The sequence below is a fragment of the Natrix helvetica genome (assembly GCF_964273705.1).
Source record: "Natrix helvetica genome assembly, chromosome: 10".
Taxonomy (NCBI): Eukaryota; Metazoa; Chordata; class Lepidosauria; order Squamata; family Natricidae; genus Natrix; species Natrix helvetica.
The window spans coordinates 17,227,710-17,248,532 of record NC_138561.1 but is presented as its reverse complement, the minus strand read 5'-3'; the positions used below and the strand labels follow the sequence as shown (position 1 = coordinate 17,248,532).

General features: G+C 41.0%; 1 protein-coding gene and 1 long non-coding RNA gene across 10 annotated transcripts in view; one reads left to right on the top strand and one right to left on the bottom strand.

Annotated features, from left to right (window-relative positions):
- LOC309397332 overlaps positions 1–6,823 on the bottom strand; it is a 30,111-nt gene extending 23,288 nt beyond the window's left edge. For 2 of the 4 annotated variants that reach the window (XR_014176234.1, XR_014176236.1), the window contains exons 1-2: positions 6,636–6,823; positions 4,139–4,234 (exon numbers count right to left, since the gene is read on the bottom strand). This is a non-coding gene — a long non-coding RNA (uncharacterized lncRNA). Of the gene's footprint in view, positions 1–2,981; positions 3,748–4,125; positions 4,235–6,635 lie in introns of those variants that run through there. The other 2 variants (XR_014176237.1, XR_014176235.1) reach the window with 2 other exon arrangements.
- A 19-nt stretch (positions 6,824–6,842) lies between these two features.
- Positions 6,843–19,189, top strand: SIAH1 (siah E3 ubiquitin protein ligase 1). 6 transcript variants are annotated; one of them, XM_081963238.1, is made up of 2 exons: positions 6,843–6,998; positions 17,705–19,189. In XM_081963238.1, the coding sequence occupies exon 2, from the start codon at positions 17,707–17,709 to the stop codon at positions 18,553–18,555; it is 849 nt and encodes a 282-aa protein (XP_081819364.1). In that variant the 5' UTR covers positions 6,843–6,998; positions 17,705–17,706; the 3' UTR covers positions 18,556–19,189. The 6 variants fall into 6 exon arrangements, with proteins under 6 accessions (XP_081819364.1, XP_081819363.1, XP_081819367.1 ...); XM_081963237.1 differs by having other exon boundaries at positions 6,847–7,337; XM_081963241.1 differs by lacking the exon at positions 6,843–6,998 and adding an exon at positions 8,972–8,995.
- The last annotated feature ends 1,634 nt before the right edge of the window (positions 19,190–20,823 follow it).

Sequence of the window (20,823 nt, the reverse complement as noted above, 5' to 3'; positions counted from 1 at the left end):
AAAGAATTCCCTAAAGAAAAGGAAATCCATACATAGAAAATGAGGCCGGGTAAGTAATTCTGAAAAGCATCCCATGCAGGGATGCAAGTCAGCACGATCTGGAGAACTAGTAGTGGAAATTTTGAGTAGTTTGGAGAACCGGCAAATACCACCTCTGGCTGGCCCCAGAGTGGGGTGGGAATGGAGATTTTGCAGTATCCTTCCCCCAGGAGTGGGGAAGTAATGGGGATTTTGCAGTCTCCTTCCCTTGCCATGCCCACCATACCCACACCCACAGAACCGGTAGTGAAAAATTAAAAAAAAAAAGAATTTCACCACTGATCCCATGTTAAAATTGGTCTGGGGGAAATTATTGAAATTAACTGGAATTTTCTAGAGTAAAAACAGAAAAGAACATTTGTTGATTGAAGGTGTTGGTAGCGATGGGGTTTGGTCAAAGATGGCGGTCACGGCTGCACAACTAAGCCATTTTAGTGAGTGTCGTATGGGTACGGGTTGTTCTCGACTTGTGACCACCGTGGAGACCCCAATTTATGTTGCTAAGTGAGACGTTTGTGAAAGGAGTTTTGCCCCATTGCACGGCCTTTCCTGCCTCAGTTGTGAAGTGAACCTCTGCAGTTGTTAAGTTAGTAACACGGTTGTTGAGTGAATCTGATTCCCCACCCCCACCCCCATTGACTTTGCTTGTCAGAAGGTCAGAAAAGGGGATCACACATGTTTTGGGACAACTGTTGTTTGCAACTGTTATAAAATGTGCCAAATTTTGATTGCTTGAACCACGAGAATACTGCAACAGTATGAAAAACAGCCCTTTTTTTAGTGGCTTCAAACTGTCATTAAATGAACTGTTGTAAGTTGAGAATTACCGGTAGGCTAACTTTGTTTAAGGGACGTGGTGACTCAGTGTCTGACGTTGAGCTTGTCATTCAGAAGGTTGGCAGTTCAGCGGTTCGAATCCCTAGTGCCGCGTAACGGAGTGAGCTCCCGTGACTTGTCCCAGCTTCTGCCAACCTAGCAGTTTGAAAGCATGTAAAATGCTAGTACAAAAATAGGAACCACCTTTGGTGGGAAGAGAACAGCGTTCTGTGCACTTTCGGCCTTTAGTCGTGCCGGCCACATGACCATGGAGATGTCTTTGGACAGCGCTGGCTCTTCGGCTTTGAAAAGGAGATGAGCACCGCCCCCTAGAGTTGGGAACGACTAGCACATATATGTGAGGGGAACCTTTACCTTTATCCTGCTTTTATTAAAACAAACAAAGAAATGGGAGTTATTTGCCCCTCCCCCTCAAAAGATATTAATGATTCTCCCCCCCTCCTTGCTCCATTGATTAATTTCTTAGTTCAATAACAATCGGCTGCCCTGGAAAATGTTTGTGAATATTTTATGCCATGTAAAACATCTGGATCCAATTTAGCCCAGCAACATTTGTGAGTTGAGCTGGCGTTTTGCCAAACCACTCCAGGCAATTCAGATGCTCCGTTTGCAATTTTTTATTTTATTTTTCTGCTTGGGAGATAAATTTACTATCAATTTAATTTTGCCGCAAGTTATTTAGGATGCAGGCTTGCCTCCGAGCACTTAGTTAGTATCTTAGGGGCAACAAGGAGATGAAACTGCCATTTCAAAGTAAAGTTCCTCTGTGGAAGGAGGGAATTATTAGGGAATGCCTGCTTAGGATCAATCACGGAGCAGAAAAATCTTAAATTTCTTAAATCTGCAAAATACAGGAAGTCCTCAACGTACAACCACAACTGAGCCCAAACATTTATTAAGTGAGTTTTGACCCATTTTACGACCTTCCTTGCCACAGTTGTTAAGTGAATCTCTGCAGTTAAGTTAGTAATACGGTTTTTGAGTAAATCTGGCTTTCCCCATTGACTCTGCTTGTCAAAGGGTTGCAAAAGGAGATCATGTGACTTAGGGGGACACCGGAACCGTCATAAATATGAGTCGCTTGCCAAGGGTCTGAATTTTGATTACGTGACCATGGGGAGGCTACAACCATTGTAAGCATGAAAAAGAGTATCTTTTTTTCAGACTCCTAACTCTGAATGCTCACTAAATGAACTGTTGTAAGTCGAGGACTTGCTATAAGGCAGTGCTTCTCAAATAGTGGGGCGGGCCCCCCAGGGGGGGCGCGAGGCTCCGTAAAGGGGGGCTCAGCTCAAATTATTTTATATATTTTTGTTTTGCAGGTTAAAGTTTTTTTTAATATTGTGTTCCTTTAAATCCTGTGCTCCTTTAAATCTTTTCTGCTACAGTTAATAAAGCTATTCTTTGTTGTAAATTGATCCACATTTCTTTCTTTTTTTATTCTCTTATACGTTAATAAGGATACAGTGTTATGCAGAGGTGTACTTAAAACAATTTTATAGACAAATGATACTATTTACAGTCGCGCAGGGCGCACGAAATGTTTTCTTCTTCCTAGGGGGGGCATGACAGAAAATAATTGAGAAGCACTGCTATAAGGTGACAGGACAGAAAAGGACATGTTGATGCAGGCAATTCTCTTTGCATCTGAAGGGAAAGATGGAAATCATGCCAAAAAAGCCATATACAGATAGATAGATAGATAGATAGATAGATAGATAGATAGATAGATAGATAGATAGATAGATAGATAGATAGATAGATAGATGATAGATAGATAGATAGATAGACAGACAGACAGACAGACAGACAGACAGACAGACGACAGACAAGAGTGAGTTAGATACTTGCTCTAACTACAGTGGTTTCCACCAATAGGATTAAACCTCTGTTACCGCCAGAACAGAGGTTTAATCCTATTGGTCGAAAGGGCTGCTGTCAGACTGAACCTTCGCTGGATTGTTCTCACTTGTTGTACTGAATAAAGAGCTGTTGTTACCGTTAATCCTGTGTGTGCCTATCCATTACCCAATCTAACAGACAGACAGGCAGGCAGGCAGGCAGACAGACAGATAGATAATTATTTATTATACATTAAACAGCAAGGCAATTTGAGACTTTTAGAGTATTGTTTTTCAAGGGGAATAAGCAACATAATGACTGTAATCAGAAATATTTTTAATAAGCATGTTGGTATAATGGGAAGGGAAGGCACAATGGGAGGGAATTTAAAACTATGTTAGTTTTCCAATATTGCTTTTCACCCCTCTCTTTCTCTTTTATTTTTATTCCTTTTTTTTTTACAAACATAAGAGATTTCTAGTTTTGCTTTTTGAAATGACATAACGAACTTCAAATTCCATGAAAACAAAATTGTATCCAGGCTATTCTTTGTGCTGGTTCATACGATAAAAATTAGGGGCTAGATTCAGACCATGTTCTAATGACAACAGACCCTCTTCAATCAATGGGATTAATCTTAAGGTTGGATCTAATGCTCTACATATTAAAGGTGCTTAATTTTTAAATTTGTTCCAGTAATGTCCATTTACACTTTTTCTTTCTCATTCTTCCTTCTCGTTCTTTTCTTTCTCTTTACTCTGGAAGTTTGCTAAACTCTCCAAGGAGCAAAATCCTAAGGAATTGCTGCTCTTTGGCAGACATCTGTCAATTCAATTGATAAAAATAATAGATCAAAGACCAGTTCCGTTTGCCAAGGATCCATTTATCACCAGCAAATTGTTCCAGCTTTTTAATGTCTAATCCTTTAAAGAGGAAGGTAGTAGCTACATGTTAAGGCTTGCCACTCAGTCAAAATCAACTTTTGGGGCATTGCAGGGCCTCATTCCAATTTTGCAAATTCTGCTGGTACTGAGTGAAGGAGAGAAGCAACTTAGAACTAAGGAGAAATTTCGTGACACTGAGAACAATTAATCAGTGGAACAACTTGCTTCCAGAATTAGTAAATGCTCCAACACTGGAAGTTTTTAAGAAGAGATTGGATAACCATTTGTCTGAAATGCTCTATGGTTTCCTGCCTAAGCAGGGGGTTGGATTAGAAGACCTCCAAGGTCCCTTCCAACCATGTTATTCCATTCTATTCTATTAGCCCACCTCAATCCCCTAGCATCTGTGGCCCTTCAGAATAAAGAACAGGCAGCAGAAATGCTGTGAGTCTCATTAATTCAGTGCTAAATAAAAAGATATTCAGCACTATTGACAGAGGGGATTACAAGCAATAAAGTTTACCCGGAACCCTTACCTGCTAAAACATATTCAGAGAAAGAACTGGATCACTCTGAAGTGGAGAAGATTAAGAGGAAGGCAACGGTATTCTTCAAACACTTGAAAGTTTATCCTGAAAAAGGGGGATAACGGTATTTATCTTTGCTTTAAGTAATCTTGTAGCCTAGATATTTTAAACTACAACCTCATTGAAACTTCCAATTGCGTGTTCAATCCAAGGACAATAGAAGTTTATTTTATTTTATTTATTTACTCAAGCATGAATTAGATAACAGATATATGTATAAACATGATTTGTATTATGGATACAAATACAAGGGAATATTAGGACAGGGACGGTAGGCACTCTGGTGCACTTATACATGCCCCTTAAAAAACTTAAAACTGGCTCTTTTGTTGTTGTTGTTGTTAGCTGTGAAGTTGTGTCCGACCCATCGCAACCTCATGGACAACATTCCTCCAGGCCTTCCTGTTTTCTACCATCCCCTGGAGTTCATTTAAGCTCACACCTACTGCTACGGTGACTCCAACCAGCCACCTCATTCTCTGTCGTCCCCTTCTTCTTTTGCCCTCCATCTTTCCCAGCATGAGGCTCTTCTCCAGGGAGTCCTTTCTTCTCATTCGGTGGCCAAAGTATTTGAGTTTCCTCTCCAGGATCTGGCCTTCTAAAGAGCAGTCAGGGTTGATCTCCTCTAGGACTGACCAGTTGGATCGCCTTGCAGTCCAAGTGACTCGCAGGAGTCTTCTCCAGCACCGGAGTTCACAGGCCTCCATTTTTATGGTCCAACCTTCACAGCCATACAGCTCTTTCACAGCTCTTTTGCAACTCTGGGTTATTGTCTCAGTAGTTGGCAGATTTCGAGTAAAAAGAAAAAAAAACCTGGAGAAATTAAGAATTGTTCAACAACGCAATAGTTTGCCTTTGGAAATGCCAAGTTCTCCTTTGCTGGCGATCCTGATATGGAAGTTGATGGGGTTGGAATACAGGTAATCCTCGATTTACGACCACAATTGAACCCAATATTTATGTTGCTAAGTGAGAAATTTGTTAACTGAGTTCTGCCCCATTTTACGACTTTTCTTGCCACATTTGTTAATGAGTGAATCACTGCAGTTGTTAAATTAGTCACACCGTTGTTAAGTGAATCTGGCTTCCCGCGTTGACTCTGCTTGTCAGAAGATCGCAAAAGGGGATCGCGGGACCCCAGGACACTGCAACCAGTCATAAATGTGAGTCAGTTGTCAAGCATCGAGATTATAAAATAAATGCATGAACATATGCCAGTTGCTAAGCGTCCACGTTTTGATCACGTGACCGCTGGGATCCTACAATGGGCGTGTGAAAAATCATCATAAATCCCTTTTTTCAGTGCCGTTGTAACTTTGAACGGTCACTAAATGAACTGTTAAGTCGAGGACTACCTTTAAAAGACCTTCAAAGCTCCCTTCACTGAAGCAAAAATCCAAGGACTTTGGCTCTTCCATTTCAGATCAGCGGGTTGGATTGGATGACCTCTAAGATCCCTCCTGGCACGAAACCCTTTTGAATTTCCCGCCTGAAGCTGAACGAGGGACTTGTAGTCCAGACTGCCAAGTCTGCCTTGGGGAAAAGCTTTCACTGAGCTTCCTTTGCTTGCCAATTTCTGGAGTGTTGTACTCTCACAATTAAAAAAAGGCATTGCTGTTGGACGCAAGCAGAGCCATCACAAACACTGCATAATTTTGTAAATATTTTCTCATTTTTACACTCAGGCCCCTCAATTGCCAGTGAGAAAAAGGAAACACAATAATAGAGGATTGCAGCAGGGGGGGTTAGCCCCATTTCCTGATGAATATTCAGGAAAAAAATCTTGCTAAATTTGTTTAGGCTCTTTGGGACACAATTCTTTTGCAGAGTTCCTAGTTTTGTGGGTCACGGGGGCCCAATGGCTAAGACGCTGAGCTTGTCGATCAGAAAGGTCGACAATTTGGCGGTTCGAATCCCTAGTGCCGCGTAATGGAGTGCGCTCCCGTTACTTGTCCCAGCTTCTGCCAACCTAGCAGTTCGAAAGCCTGTAAAAATGCAAGTAGAAAAATAGGAACCACCTTTGGTGGGAAGGGAACAGAGTTCTATGCGTCCTCAGGCATTCAGTGATGCCGGCCACATGACCAAGGAGATGTCTTTGGATGGCGCTGGCTCTTCGGCTTTGAAACAGAGATGAGTACCGCCCCCTAGAGTAGGGAACGACTAGCACATATGTGCGAGGGAAACCTTCACCTTACCTATTATCAATCTGCTTTCCCAGGCCAAAATAAATAGAAGTGGCTGCCAAACAGCAGTAAATAAAAATTGTAAACTATTTAATATTGAAAATGCTAAGACTGCTGAGGAAATTAGGCAACGAATATGCACGTGGCGATTTACAATACTATAAACAGAAAGACGACTTTATTTTGTGTAGGACGGATGCTTCCTGCAAACATTATATCAGATGAGTGGCTGTATATTTGTGCAATTTGTTAAAAAAAATTACCTTTTGTTTTATTTTCGCCCTTGGTCTGGGCATCCTCCTGCCTGGGTTGTCAGACTAAGCCACCATTGCCGGACCAATAAACCAAGGTTTCTTCACAAGGGCGAACTTCCACCTAATCAAGCGTGCGTGCTCCCTCCCTCCCTCTAGCTCAGGCGGGCCCGAGTGCGCCTGCGCGCCAGGTGAAAGGCGGCGGGAGTGGGGGGGGAGAGAGAAAGCGGCCACGAGAAGAGCAAGTGCCCGCGAGGCGGGTGCGCGCGCAGCCGCCGGAGAGCTTTTCTTCGCGCGCCCCCTCCCGCCTCGGCCGCGCTTCAGGGAGAAAGAGAGAGAGAAAGAGAGAGAAAGAGAGAGAGATCGCTTCGTTCGGTCGGTCGCCTTTTCTTTTTGTTTGTTTGTTTTTCGTCTTTTCGCTTTTCACAATCTTCCTCGGCCGGCTCGCTCGTTGGTTCGCCGCGCCCGCGCGCACGAGTCTTGAGAAGCCACGCAGCGCCCGCCGACCGACCGGCCGGGCCGCCTCCCCCTCTCGCTCCCTCCCTCCCGGTTTTTTTTTTTTGTTTGTTTGTGTGTTTGCTGCCTCCCTCCCGCGCCTCCTTTTCTCCTCCTCCCCCTCCTCGTCGCCCTCAACGACGCTCGCTTCGATCCTCGCGGACTCTCCGGGTGGGAGCCAGGCCGCGGCTCAGCCCAGCCCAGCCCCAGCGCCCACAGGTGAGGAGGGGAGCCAGGCCGCTGCGCCGGCTTCCTCTTAGACCCGACCGGCCGGGCCGGGCCTGGGCCTAGCCTCGATTGCGGCGTTCCCGTCATGCCGTGGCCTAGCGGGGCGCGCGCGGGCCTCTTCTGAGGAGAAAACAAGGCCAGCGGGACCTGGCGAAGTGGAGGCCGCCACCCAGGCCTCTCTCTCGCGCTCTCTCTCCTCGGCGGAGGGGCCTTTGCCTCAGGGGAGACCGGACCGGGCGGGAGGAGGAGGAGGAGGGACCAGGCCGCCGAAACAAAAGGCGCCCCTCCGGTGGCGGGGGTGGGGCGGGGAAGAAGGCGGCTGAGGAGAGGCTGGCGAAGGCCGAGAGACGGGCTCTCTCCCTACAGAGGGGAGTCAATCAATCAGTATAGAGCTGGAAGGGACCTTGGAGGTCTTCTAGTCCAGCCCCCTGCTCAAGTAGGAGACACGCCCGCTTTAGAGTTTCACTCGGCTTTTGACGGCTTGCGAGAAGGCCGGTCTTTTTGTGAGGGATGAGGGGGAGAGAGAGCGGAAGCTAAAGTGTGACTGTATGGGCATATAGACACCTTTCTATCTATCTGATCTCCAGAAGAGAAGAGGTTGGACTAGAAGACCTCCGAGGTCCCTCCCAACTCTGTTACTATCTCGGTCCATCTCTATCTTCTATCTCTCTTCATCTACCCCGTTTCCCCGAAAATAAGCCCTACCTGAAAATATTGCAACACAGCAGCAGCCATGAGGTGACCACGCTCACTGCCTCCTGCATCTCAAAAATAATAAGACCTCCCTCAAAATAAGGCCAAGTGTTTATTTCGGGGGTGAAAAGAAAATAAGACCCTATCTTATTTTCGGGGAAACGCGGTATCTATCATCTAACATCTATCTGGCTGTCTGTCTCTATCTATCTATATATCCATCTATCTCTATTCATCTATCATCTAACTTCTGTGTCTGTGTCACCCATCCATCTATCTATCTTCTATATTTATTTATTTATCTATCATCTATCTATCTATCTAACTTCTTTGTCTATCTCTCTATTTAGCTATCATCTAATGTCTGTCTGTCTGTCTGTCTATAATCTATCATCAAACGTCTGTCTGTCTATCTCAATCAACCAACAAACTTCTATATATCTACCTACCTACCTTCATTCATCCAGTCTCCACTCATCCATTATCTCCCCTTTCTCTTTTCTTAGTATTGTAGCCTTGTGGCTGAGAAGGACTAAGATGCCCTTTCCCAATTTTCCTTTTTTTGGGGGAGGTTTTCATCTTTATCCTAAAGAAATGAAATCAGGAATGGGGAGGTTGGGGATTGATAAACTTTCCTCCTCTCATTCCTGACTTTAGAAAAGCTGCATCTTCAATCCAGGGGTTTTCTCTCTGGACGATGTATGAAGACACACACATACACAGAGAGAGGGAGAGGGAGAGGAAAAGGGCTATAGGAAGCTTCATCGCTTCTCTTTTTCTGGGGCCATAAAAAAAACTGCTACCATTTGCTGGATGGCAGTTCTGCATTTTGGCTTCAAGATAAATCCCATGAGGTGCTTTTGCTTTGGTGGAGTGAGGTTCAGAAACTCAGTTTGACTGGGTAGACTGATTATTTGGAAGTAAATCCCTCTGGGTTGAGTAGAGTTTTCTCCCAGGTAAGTGTACCTGGGACTGTAGCTTTGGTTATAAACTTTGGTGGATCTTTGTAAGCTGTCCTCATCCCTAATTGTACTACCAGAGATATTCTTTCTCTCTTTCCACCTTAGTTCACTTCTCTGTTCTTGCACGAGGGCATGCCTATATATATATAGTACACATTGCTGTATGTTTCTTGATGTACATGCACAAGTGTATCTTGTTTATCTTTGTAGAGAAGGAACAATTCAGGGCTAACATTGCATTGGAAAAAAATTAGCAAGTGCCACAGGAACTGAAATTGAAGGTGGTGAAATCTAGAAAACTTTCCATTTCTTCCCCTCCAAAAACTGATTTTTAAATGTCAAAGAGAGGAACAAGGGACTTGCGTGTGTAAAATAGAAGTCCAGCTATCCCTTGGGCTTTGCAAGATACTTGAATAATTTGGATCTTGGCCATCACTTTTAAAGTTAGCAGCATCCTTCACTATTGTGGAATCAATGGAATGTATGGGCACATTTTCTATTTTAACTACTGATGAGGAAAGGAACTCCTGTTCAATTCAAAAGTTGTGCTTATACTTGGAAAGATTCAATACATCTTTTTGTTTTATGTTTGTAACTCGTAATAATCTTTGAATCATATGAAAATGTTACTTTTGGAGCAGATTTATGGAGTGGTGTTAAATGGTAATAGTAATCACCGGTCTGAGTTTATTGTGTTCTTATTTTCTCATTTTTATCTGTTTTGTCAGTCGATATTAAAACATTTATATCGATGCTTGTAAAAGTGAGAGTAGCAATGCCTAATGGAGCCAAACTATATATACAGATGAAGGATACTGCAGAAATGCTGCAAATTTTCAGGATCAGACTTTAAAAACAAGCTACTGGATATATATTGTATTAAGATTAATTTTTCACTTTTAAATTTAAAAATCCTGATCAATTGCACTACAGGTTGATTTCTGATGTTAATTGTATACAAAGATAGCTCATTTTAGATACAAGTAATAACTTACTGAAAGAAAGAAAAAGTTCTAACTATGGAATTTGAAGACAAACCCATTCCTCATTGAGACCTGCATTGAACTGCTTTGACATTAATGCACATAGGATCTTCAGAAATACACATATATAAACCAAATACAAATCACTTTCAGGCTCCTGATTATAGTTTGTAAGAAGATAATGAACATCATGGAAAGTTCATTTCAAACTCTCAGAGCTTTCCAAGATTCCAGGGAGATAATGCTACACTGAAGCAAAATTGAATGTACATGACTCTTTTTGTAGTTACGTAATTGAAATACAAACTGCTCCATCACCACCCAAAAAACCCGGTAACGATGGGCACCTAGGTATCAAGTTTGACATCCTATTATTGGATGTAAAGCATCAGCTTGAGGAAAAGTACCCTAAAATTGGGATGGATGCTGACTGCAAGCAATTGTTACTAGTTTATTGTTCTTCATCCTGAGTCCATACACTACTTATTACATGGTAAGTTTTATTGTGATCTAGCTCTTACATTTTGTAGCCTGCTAGATTAGTTCTGTTATTACAGTTTGCATGTATTTCACGTCAATTCTATCCCAAAGTATCTTTTTAAAGGAGGGTTTCAATAGCACTGAAATGCATTTATTTATAGCCTACTTGGGTAACATGTGGCTGAAACATTGTAAGTCTTGTTAGTACTGGATGTTAGACCGCCAGGAAATATCATTGGAAGTGTATGAAAATATATTTCTTGTGAACCTGGAAGTCTCTCACAGCTTTTCTATGAGAAGTTGAAAGAAAATGTTATTTGGCTTGTGTTACAGATGTATGTGGATTGTGCAATCTATCTTCATTGAATGGCTAATTGTTTAATTTATACATGTGTATGTATCACTTTACATACTAAAGTGCATGCAATATTTGTAGAGCGATAGGATTCAAGAAAACTCTGAAACATTACTTTTCAGACTTCATCTTTGTAAGTGATGTCTCCCTTTCAGTTGAACTAGTTTTTCTTGATAACAAGAAAGTGACTTGTCTTATTTTTTCTTCAATGCTTTTTCAGGTTTTAATTTAACTTAATAGCACTGATATTTTCTAAAAGTCCCATTCACACACTGAAGGACAAGTAGTTGTCACATTTTGATATGTGAAACCCCCATGGAATATTCCAACAGAGTATTATTATAGGACACGTTAGAGAGGGGTATTTCTTCAGGCGAAACCTCAAAAGCCCTGAAAATGTCTCCATGACCCATCATCACACAAGACTTCCTCAAAACAGGGGATAGAGGCCGGAAATGAGAATGCAGTTTTGGAGCTGGCCTGACACAGAAAAGAATGTAGATTTGAAAGAAGTGGTGTTTTTAGGATCCCATTGCCATACAATGACCTTCCTGTTAGGTGGTTTTCTGGAGCCCTCCAGTGCAAATAGTAGTAATTGTTACACAACCTCCAAACAGAAATGTACTTTCAGTCTATCACCCCATCCCCCTGGGCTCACAGTGCTATTTTTAAAGGTTTAGTTTATATCACTTAGCCACTTAAAATTGCTTAATTACCTAAATCCATACACACTATTAATACAGATGCTTATACCTTTAGGTTTAAAACTATAGGAACCCTAGGAATTTGCAGCTGTTTGCTCCATGCGTCATCAGATAAGTCGTGTTGTATCTGGAGCTATTTCTGGCATTCAGTGCATCAGAGGAACAAACTTTTTTTGGGAAGGCTGCAAACTAAAAGTTATTGACAGGGCCGAGAGAGAAATCCGATTTGTTTTGATCTCATATAGACCGAAGTAAATTTAAATATGGTTACTTGTAATTCTGTAATATATTTAATAATTTCTTTATGTTATGTTAGCATTTAAAAACTTTTGGGGACATCCTTGGAGAGCTACTCAGGGCTTTCAAAAAGGATCTTTGATCTCCTTTTGCATCTTCTTTTGTCTGCCTCCTTTTGTCTGCCTGCATTGAACTGCAGAATGTGTTGTTCTCTGCGCTCCTTTATATTGAGGAATCCTGGAATTTAAGTTGATTTACTGAGATTTGCCTTGTTTGTCTTCATCTGCATGGCTCCAGTAGAAATTATTGCTCACCTCTTTCAGACCTCTATGTGTGTGTTAAATACACTTCAGTATATTTACAGCCGTTTTCATGGGAAATCTCCTTAGCCTGTGTAAAATACCTTGTGTTCCATTCTTGACATTGCCAGGTATGGCAGGCACTCTTCCATAGCTATCAGCCTGTGAGTAACATGGAGAGAACTAGTAGTCTTACTAATCATAAAAGGGATTATTTATTCAAAATAATGTTCTTCTTATATTTTAGTGAGTTGAGGATATCTGGAGAGAGCTATGCAGTTTCCTCGCTATATAAGAGATTTACCAGTCTTTGAGAATATTGTTTTGACGACTTTTCACTCCCCTGGGATATCCTGGTGGTCTCCCTTCCAAGTATTAATCAGGTCTGATCATGCTTAGCTTCCAAATCTCAGATAAAGTCTTCCCCCTGCTGGACTTTTCTAGGAAGTACGAGACTGTGTATAGGGAAGGAGAAGATAACAGCCTGGCTGCTGAATAAAGAGCCTCACTGGTTTCCGCAGAACTCTGCTGGCCTTGCTGCTCTTTCTGTTCCACATTAAACCATCTTTGCAGGAGGGCCACTAATTAAACTCACCAGCTGCTTGTTGGAGACAGTCTTGTCCTCGGAGGGGAGGGAGGAGTGCAGGGCTGTAGTTTGCATTTTGCCTTGAGCTCCTCTCCTAGCCCGGCTACGGTTGGGGAAGGGCCCAGGGCTCCTTTTCCCCAGCCTTCCTTTCCCTGCATTAAGCAGGTTCTGCTTTGATGGATGCCTGCATTAGTTGACTGCATGCAGAGTCCAGCTGGTCATGTGAGGCTGATACGCCCGTTGGCTGGCCGGTCAGCCTGCCTCTTCCTTCCCTAGTCCGAGTTGAGGCACCGCCTCTATTCCGTGGCTCCCTCCCCGATGTGTACGAGAAGCTGAAGAATAGCAGACTCAGGGTTCCTTTAGCAGCCAGTGGCTTTGCTGCAGAAGGCACTGGGCTGAATTCTGGAGGAGCTGCGGCGGTGGTGGCAGCGTTTGGATTTTCGCTAGCTCTGACTCTGGAGATCACCCAAGATTACAAAAAGGCTGGGTTGGTGGAAGTGACAATGCAAGAACCATCCTAAGAAGCTTTTCTGATCAAAGTGGATCTAACTGGAGACTGGCTGGATTTGCAATTCCATGACTCTCACCTTTGCTTTCCCAAACCCCACCCTTCTTTTTTCCCAATTGGTTTAGCCCAGGATTAATTTGGGAACTTTACTGAAAAAGAAATGTTGGGTTTCCACGCCCTGGCCATGTTCGGGAAACTGCCTGCCTTTCATGGATTTGTGCCCCCTTCTGGGTATTGTGCTTGCGCTGGCTGTCTGCAAGCCTAGGAATTTCCAGGAGGGGCCTCTGTTGTGGATTGTTTTTGTTTCTATGGAGAAACGCAATGAGCTGTTTTACTCCTGATGACGGGGAAATCCGCCTTCAGTTTTTTGTATGCTTGGAAAGGAATCCTTGATACATGTCTGCCAGGGAATAAAAGCAACAAAAGAAAAGGTAGCACCTTTCTAAGCTGGCCTTGTTTGGAGTCTCATATTCAAGAGTTGTAGAAGTCCGTTGTGTGGCCCTGGCATATTACAGGCATTTGTCTTGTTTGTTTAAAGAAATGTGAAAAACACCTGTAAGTTTTCAGCAGATGGTAATTAAGTTGAATTAGTCCTTGTAAGTAGCAGAACTACATACTGTATCACAAATAAAATCTTCACCTGCTTTAAATGGGAATGGAATAATCGCTAAGGTTTTGTTTTAGTTCAGTATTCACTATATGTCTAAATGTGACAAAGAGGAATCACTATGTAATATGTTTGCAATACATTATTAAGTAATTGCATCAGTTTGAAATTTGGCATGCCTGATACCCAAAGACTTATAATTTGGCAATTTGTATTTGAATTCTTGAGGTCTTTCCAAGTATTGTACCAATTAAAAATCATCATCTTTTATGTGGTTAAAAAATCTTGGAGAAGAGTTGGCTCGTAGTTGTCTAATTGTACTTGATTTTAATTGTAATAGTACTTAATTTTTTTTCTAATACAAAAACAGAACAGGATCCCCTTTCTGCTAGAGCAGGAGCCCTAAAAATACCGTGCAAGGTAGAATTTTGAAATCTACACAAGTAGACTGTATTCTCACATAATTGCTGACTGTTGAAAAATAGGGATTTTTAGTAAAGGGAGCAAGTAAAGTATTGATGTGGTCAGAAAACAGATCTACATGCATTGTGTAACATTGGAGATATGCTTTACATTTGGGCATGATCTGACACGCTCCATGATAATGAGGCAGGATCCCACATTCATCCACACCCTGTCATTTGTATTTTGAGAAAGTATACAAAACACTTAAAAGTGGTGAGTCACTGGCTAATACTCTTGCTGGATAAAGATTAGTTTCAGTTCTCTACTCCCAGCACAGCAGGCTTTTGCATATATTTCCATCCGATATTGATACAGTTTGTTTTTGAAGATTTAAAGATGGGGTGGGGGGAATAGGGAATATTTCCAGCTGTTAATAACTTGGTAATTTGTGTATGCTAATACTTTAATTGATATATTAAATCTGGCCTATAGATAAAGGGAGTAAGGAATGGTAATTGGGATCTCAGATTCTTTTTCATGCAGTACTTCATATAACAATTTGATAGTAATTTATACCTGGAATTTTTGGACACAGAAATGCTTTAAAAACATTTTATAGTAAAGCATGAGATCTACAATAGCGTATAAGCCAGTACATAACAATTAACATGGGCACAATTATACTTAAAAGAATTGGAAAATTAGTTTTTAAATAGGTCAAATAAGAATTTAGTATTTTAATAAGGTGCCCAGATTTTGCAGTTCTAGAAATGAAATATTTCAACCAAGCTAGATATTTAAGTTTGCAAAACATGTTTTTAGTAACGCCAGTTCAGTTTAAATTGAAAGAAAGAGCCAACATACTGGTTAGGGTGTCAGACTGTGACTCAGGATTAGATTCAGTTCCACACTCAGCCATGAAAACTCACAACCTGTCCTTCATAAGATATTACAAGGATGAAAGTGGAGAAAGTTCTAGATGTGCCGGAAAGAAGTTGAATGAATACATAGAAACTTGTCCTGTCCGTCTAGATCAGTGTTTTTCAACCTTGGCAACTTGAAGATGTCTGGACTTCAACTCCCAGAATTCCCCAGCCAGCATTCGCTGGCTGGGCAATTCTGGGAGTTGAAGTCCAGACATCTTCAAGTTGCCAAGGTTGAAAAACACTGGTCTAGATGACTACAATGATTATCAGTTTCATCCAAATGGATTAAGGATTTTGTCACATGAGGGCTTTCTCTTCTGGCAAATGAGTAGCAATAGGGAAAGTTACTGAGTTATTTTAAGCAAGCTTAATAAAACTGTGTGTAAAATATGTTTAATACAAAATACAATTTTATATATATTGTTCCATGAGGCCATCCAAATGATCTAATTATCAATTGGCAAAGAATCTAGTTAGAAAACGTCTCTAGAGCATTTTCTTGTCAATATAGGTACAGAAAATTTGTTATGAGAATGAGGTCCCTTCCTCACTTTTCAAGGATCAGTAGATTCTTGATGGATTCTATAACTATAGAATAATACTCCTATAAAAGTAGTGTGGGAATTGTTGCACAGCAAGTTAAAACCCAAATGATTAATCTCTTAGCGTATGAAATAACTAGGGCTGAGCTTTGATAAACTCGATAAAAGTAGTTGGAAGCACTTGCCTTCTGATTAAAGGGTGTGGAAGTGCGATTTCTAAACCAGTTTACAGGATTGTGTATTATGAAATATGTGGCCTGGTTGAGTGTAGCTGTATGTGTGTAATGCCCAGCTTTTTTGGGTGTGAGTGCTTTACACAACAGGGTAACCGAATACATGTTTGACCATTCCCTCATTATAATGCATGTGATTTAAGGAATGTCTTCTTTGATCATAAACAATTCTGGAGGAAATTTATTTAGCATTTATAGGCAGAAGAGGCATTTCCTCTTTTAACAAAAAGGAGAAATGCTATCCCAAGATAGTACATGCTCCCCTTGCTTTTTTAATTACAGCAGCTGAAATATGACAGTACTTTGCTTTAGCCATGTTTTTTTTTAGAGAAACTTGCTGCCAAATAAATTGGGACATTGTTTTAATTTGAGTACTTTAACTGCTGAATCCTACCCCATTAATTGGTTTCACCATATAGTACTTTTTTGCGGTTTGCAGATGCTTCTCGGCATGCACAGTGAGACTGTTACCAGCCCACTGAGGTTAGCTATATTTAGATATAGGTATTTAATAGCATTTCAGCCCCGCAAAATATGTCGCCAGATGGCCAGGGAAAATATTTGATGAAAATGTTCCGATTACTATGAAAAACAAAACGTAAACTGTCAAGTGGTTGGAATGTGGCACCTTCAAAATATTGATATTTTGGTCCCATGTGTTTAAGATGAGGCTGCTTTTCCGTCTTTTGTTTAAATCCCTACAAAGCATAATATGCTGAAATGTTGGCTAAGGGTGCTGCAGTTCCTCCTGGGCATAATGCCATTGCTTCCCTCCTAGGTGTTTGTCACTGAGATGATGGCAGTTTTTGCATTGCAAGAGCCTGGCAGAATAGCTAATTATCACCCAGGGTGTCTTGAGGAAAAGGTCTCAGTGTACCCAGAAGTAGGTTTCTTCAACAGCACGTAGCTACTCAGGAAACTTTTTTTTTATTTTTAACTAGCGGCTAATTTGGAGATATTGGAAAATCCTGACAGAGCTTGATTACTTTGTCAGCAATGGGCAGTTCCTGTCAGTAGAGAATTTCTGTGTTTGGGATTTTAAAAAAGATGCCAGAAAACAAGCGAAATTTGATTACAAACACTTGCTAGATTTTGTTTACTGTTTTGGCAAAAGAGTTTTGGTTATATTGTTGGGGTTCTATCTAGGGTGTGATTTCAATCACAAGTTTGGAACCTCTGGAAGTTTTCTTGATATTTCCAGTTCCAGGAAAAGTTAGATCCTGTTTAATCAAGCAACTCATAGCCAACATTTTGCCATACAACATAATTTTTGAGTTACTCATTGATACTTTTAATTCACCAGTTTGTAAACTTCATAGATACTTCGACTGAAATGCGGGCTTGCTTTAAAAAAAGAGATCAAAAGTGTTCCAGATCTGCTTACTAGGGTTGGTATTTAAATGAGCACTCTTTTTAAATATTGTTTATTTAATAGCAATGCTGGAGGAAAACAAATGAGGAAAATGTTCCTATAGTGATTCCACTTCAGGTAAAACCTGTTGCTGTTATCAAAACTTCTTACTGTCTTTTAGAGTAGATAGCTCTGCTCTACCTTTAGAGCAGATTTGAGACCTCACTGTGGGAGGTAACTATTGTAGCAGCTAGCAACTATGGAACATTTTAGAGGCCATGCACATCTAAACATCAGTTGTTCAGACAGGTATATAACCTTTATTGTTCTTTTATCACCATCTGAAAGACACTGTGAGAAATGGTTGCACTGACGGCTCTATGGATTAGCTCATTGTTGAATTTGATTTTTTCCCCATAAAAAAAGTTTGAGGGGATTGTTGCTTGTTAAAAAGAACTCACTTTGGTTTTTGTTTTGTTTCTTTCAGAAATGAGTCGTCAGACTGCCACAGCACTTCCGACAGGTACCTCCAAGTGTACACCGTCCCAAAGGGTACCTGCCTTGACAGGCACCACCGCTTCCAACAATGACTTGGCCAGCCTCTTTGAATGCCCCGTCTGCTTTGACTATGTGCTGCCACCTATCCTCCAGTGCCAAAGCGGGCACCTCGTTTGTAGCAATTGTCGCCCCAAGCTCACCTGTTGTCCGACCTGCCGAGGACCGTTGGGTTCCATTCGGAATTTGGCTATGGAAAAAGTTGCCAATTCCGTATTGTTTCCTTGTAAATATGCCTCCTCCGGCTGCGAGATAACCTTGCCACATACCGAGAAAGCTGACCATGAAGAGCTTTGTGAATTCAGGCCTTACTCTTGTCCGTGCCCTGGGGCCTCTTGTAAGTGGCAAGGCTCGTTGGATGCTGTCATGCCACACCTCATGCACCAGCATAAATCGATAACAACGCTACAGGGAGAAGATATTGTTTTCCTTGCTACAGACATTAATCTTCCCGGAGCTGTTGACTGGGTGATGATGCAGTCTTGCTTTGGCTTTCACTTCATGTTAGTACTGGAGAAACAGGAGAAATACGACGGTCACCAGCAGTTCTTTGCAATCGTACAGTTGATAGGCACGCGGAAACAAGCTGAAAATTTTGCTTACCGCCTCGAGCTAAACGGCCACAGGCGGCGATTGACTTGGGAAGCAACCCCACGATCGATCCATGAGGGGATCGCAACCGCCATCATGAATAGTGACTGCTTAGTCTTTGACACCAGCATTGCACAGCTGTTTGCAGAGAACGGCAACTTAGGTATTAATGTGACAATTTCAATGTGCTGAAACCCCAAGCTGACATTTTCAGGGCCAGTGTCTAAAATAATAATAATAATCACCTCAATCCAAATCCGCTGCATTCAGTTTCACAGAAACCGTGGTAAACATCTGACTGCTAGGTGTGAACAATTGGGAGGGAAAGGCCAGCATCAATGAAGGTAAATTAATGGGAAGACTCTTCAGGTGCAGATAACAGTTGCATGTAATAACACTAATATATTTAAATGAGTCAGCAGTAAACCACTGAAAATATGTGTCTGTGTGTATATGTATATATATATATAAATATAAATTATATTATATATATATATACCCAAAATGGGCATCCTTTTGTATTAATTGATTCTATGAAGAGTGCTGTAAAATAATTCTAAACTTCTTTGTAGATTAATTGTACTTTTGAAAAAGGATACTGTTTTGTGTTTTCATTTGTGTTTCTTTTTGACTGACAAGCCATGCACAGCGGTTTGGGGTTTGACCGCTGTATCTCCCCTGTTCCTTTCTTTTCTCCCTTGCTTTTTTGTTTCTTCCCAAGTCACTACATAGTATTGCTGCTGTTCTTGTATAAATTTTCTGTGTATTTGCTAATTTTTATTAACTTCTAGTTTTTCATTAAATAAATGATTTTTCTTTCCTGTGATTCAGGTTTTTTTTTTCTGTTTCCTTTTTGCTTTTTGGAAGGGGTGCTTTTGAAATAGCTTACGGGTACCATCTTCCAATACACAGCAAAATTGCTTATGGCTAAGGATGGACCGACATATATTAGTAATGTTTTTGGGTGCTGTTTTGCCGCGAAGAATGGTGCATACAACTTGAAGAGTAGAGAGACCATCAGACAAATTCCAAAATAGTCATCTTTTAGATTGTAGATATCATTGCATTTTGATTTCACACTTGATTTTGAATAAGTTGTTTCATAATGTTTTAATTTATTTTAAGTTAGTGGGAAGTTCGGGCCCATTTTCAAAAGAATTTGAGCGATCTTGAAACATTTTGAGGTCATTCTTGTATTAATTAGTTGTGCAATACAAGAAAGCATAGTTTACAGTATTTGTAACTATAAATATAGGCCATTTGTTTAAAGGAGACAGTTGAAATAAGCTGTTTTGGTCTTTTAAAAAAAATGTCATTAAAAGAATTTCTGGCAAACTGAAATATCTTAAAAGTGATGTTGGCTGGTCTGTTTTATTTTTTCTTTTGGCAATATTGGAGTGAAAGCAAACTAAAACGGAAGTATTCCTTGCAGTTTCACCTTTAAAGCTAGGATCCTGCAGCGGGATCCTTTTGTGCCAAAGATCTTCTTTCAGCAGGCTATTCTGTGAATGCTTATCTGCCTAACTTCCTTTGGGCCATTTATAGATGGGGACATCCAGGGGAAATGTGAGGCGTGATCTCTTATGTATTTGTTCCTAGAAGCCAGGCATGTTAGCACATACTGCACCAATACCTTGTTTTTAAAGTTAACCAAGATGAAAAAAAAAATCAGAAGACTGATGTAATCATCATGAATGATTCTTTTAACAGCAAACAAGATTTGAGGCCACAAAGAGGGGAGTGAATGGGAAAAGTGCTGTTCACAGTAACCCTCAACTTACAACCACAACTGAGTCTGGAATTGTATAACTCGGATCGCCGTGGGACTGGTCTCAATTTCACAATCATTTTTATAATGGTTCCTAAAAGAGCAACCGTGGCCATTAAGCAAATCAAATGGTTGAAAGTGCAGCTTGTCCAATGGACATTTTTTTTTGCCAGAAAGTAGAAAAAAGCAACCACATGATCCTGAGATGTTGCAACTGGTTGTAAATGTGAGCCAATTGCCAAGCACCCAAAATACAATCAAACGGCCATGGGGGAAAGGGTGCAGCAATCGTAACTTAGAAGACCGATCATTAAGTAACTTTTCAAGTCCATCTTAACTTTGAATAATCATTAAGCAGCCAGTTGTAAGTCAAAAACTACCAGTATGAGATTTAGGCTACTGGATATAGGGATTAGCAAGGCATGTAAAGCCTCTGCTACTTCATTAGGAATGTCTGGATAACACCTGGATGTAATATAGTTATGGAAAGTTTTTGTTTGCAGTGCATGTTGTACCTTGGCTGCGCGGGGTGGCATATGCTCCAGGTACATAAACAAGTTGCAGATAGATATCAACTTCATGACATTTGATAGTAGCTCTAACCAGTTTTGACTTCAAAGGTGACAGCTGCGTTTAAGTTACCTAGGCCTGCAATTAAGCCTATTGCTTAAAGAGATGCAAGGCATGCATGA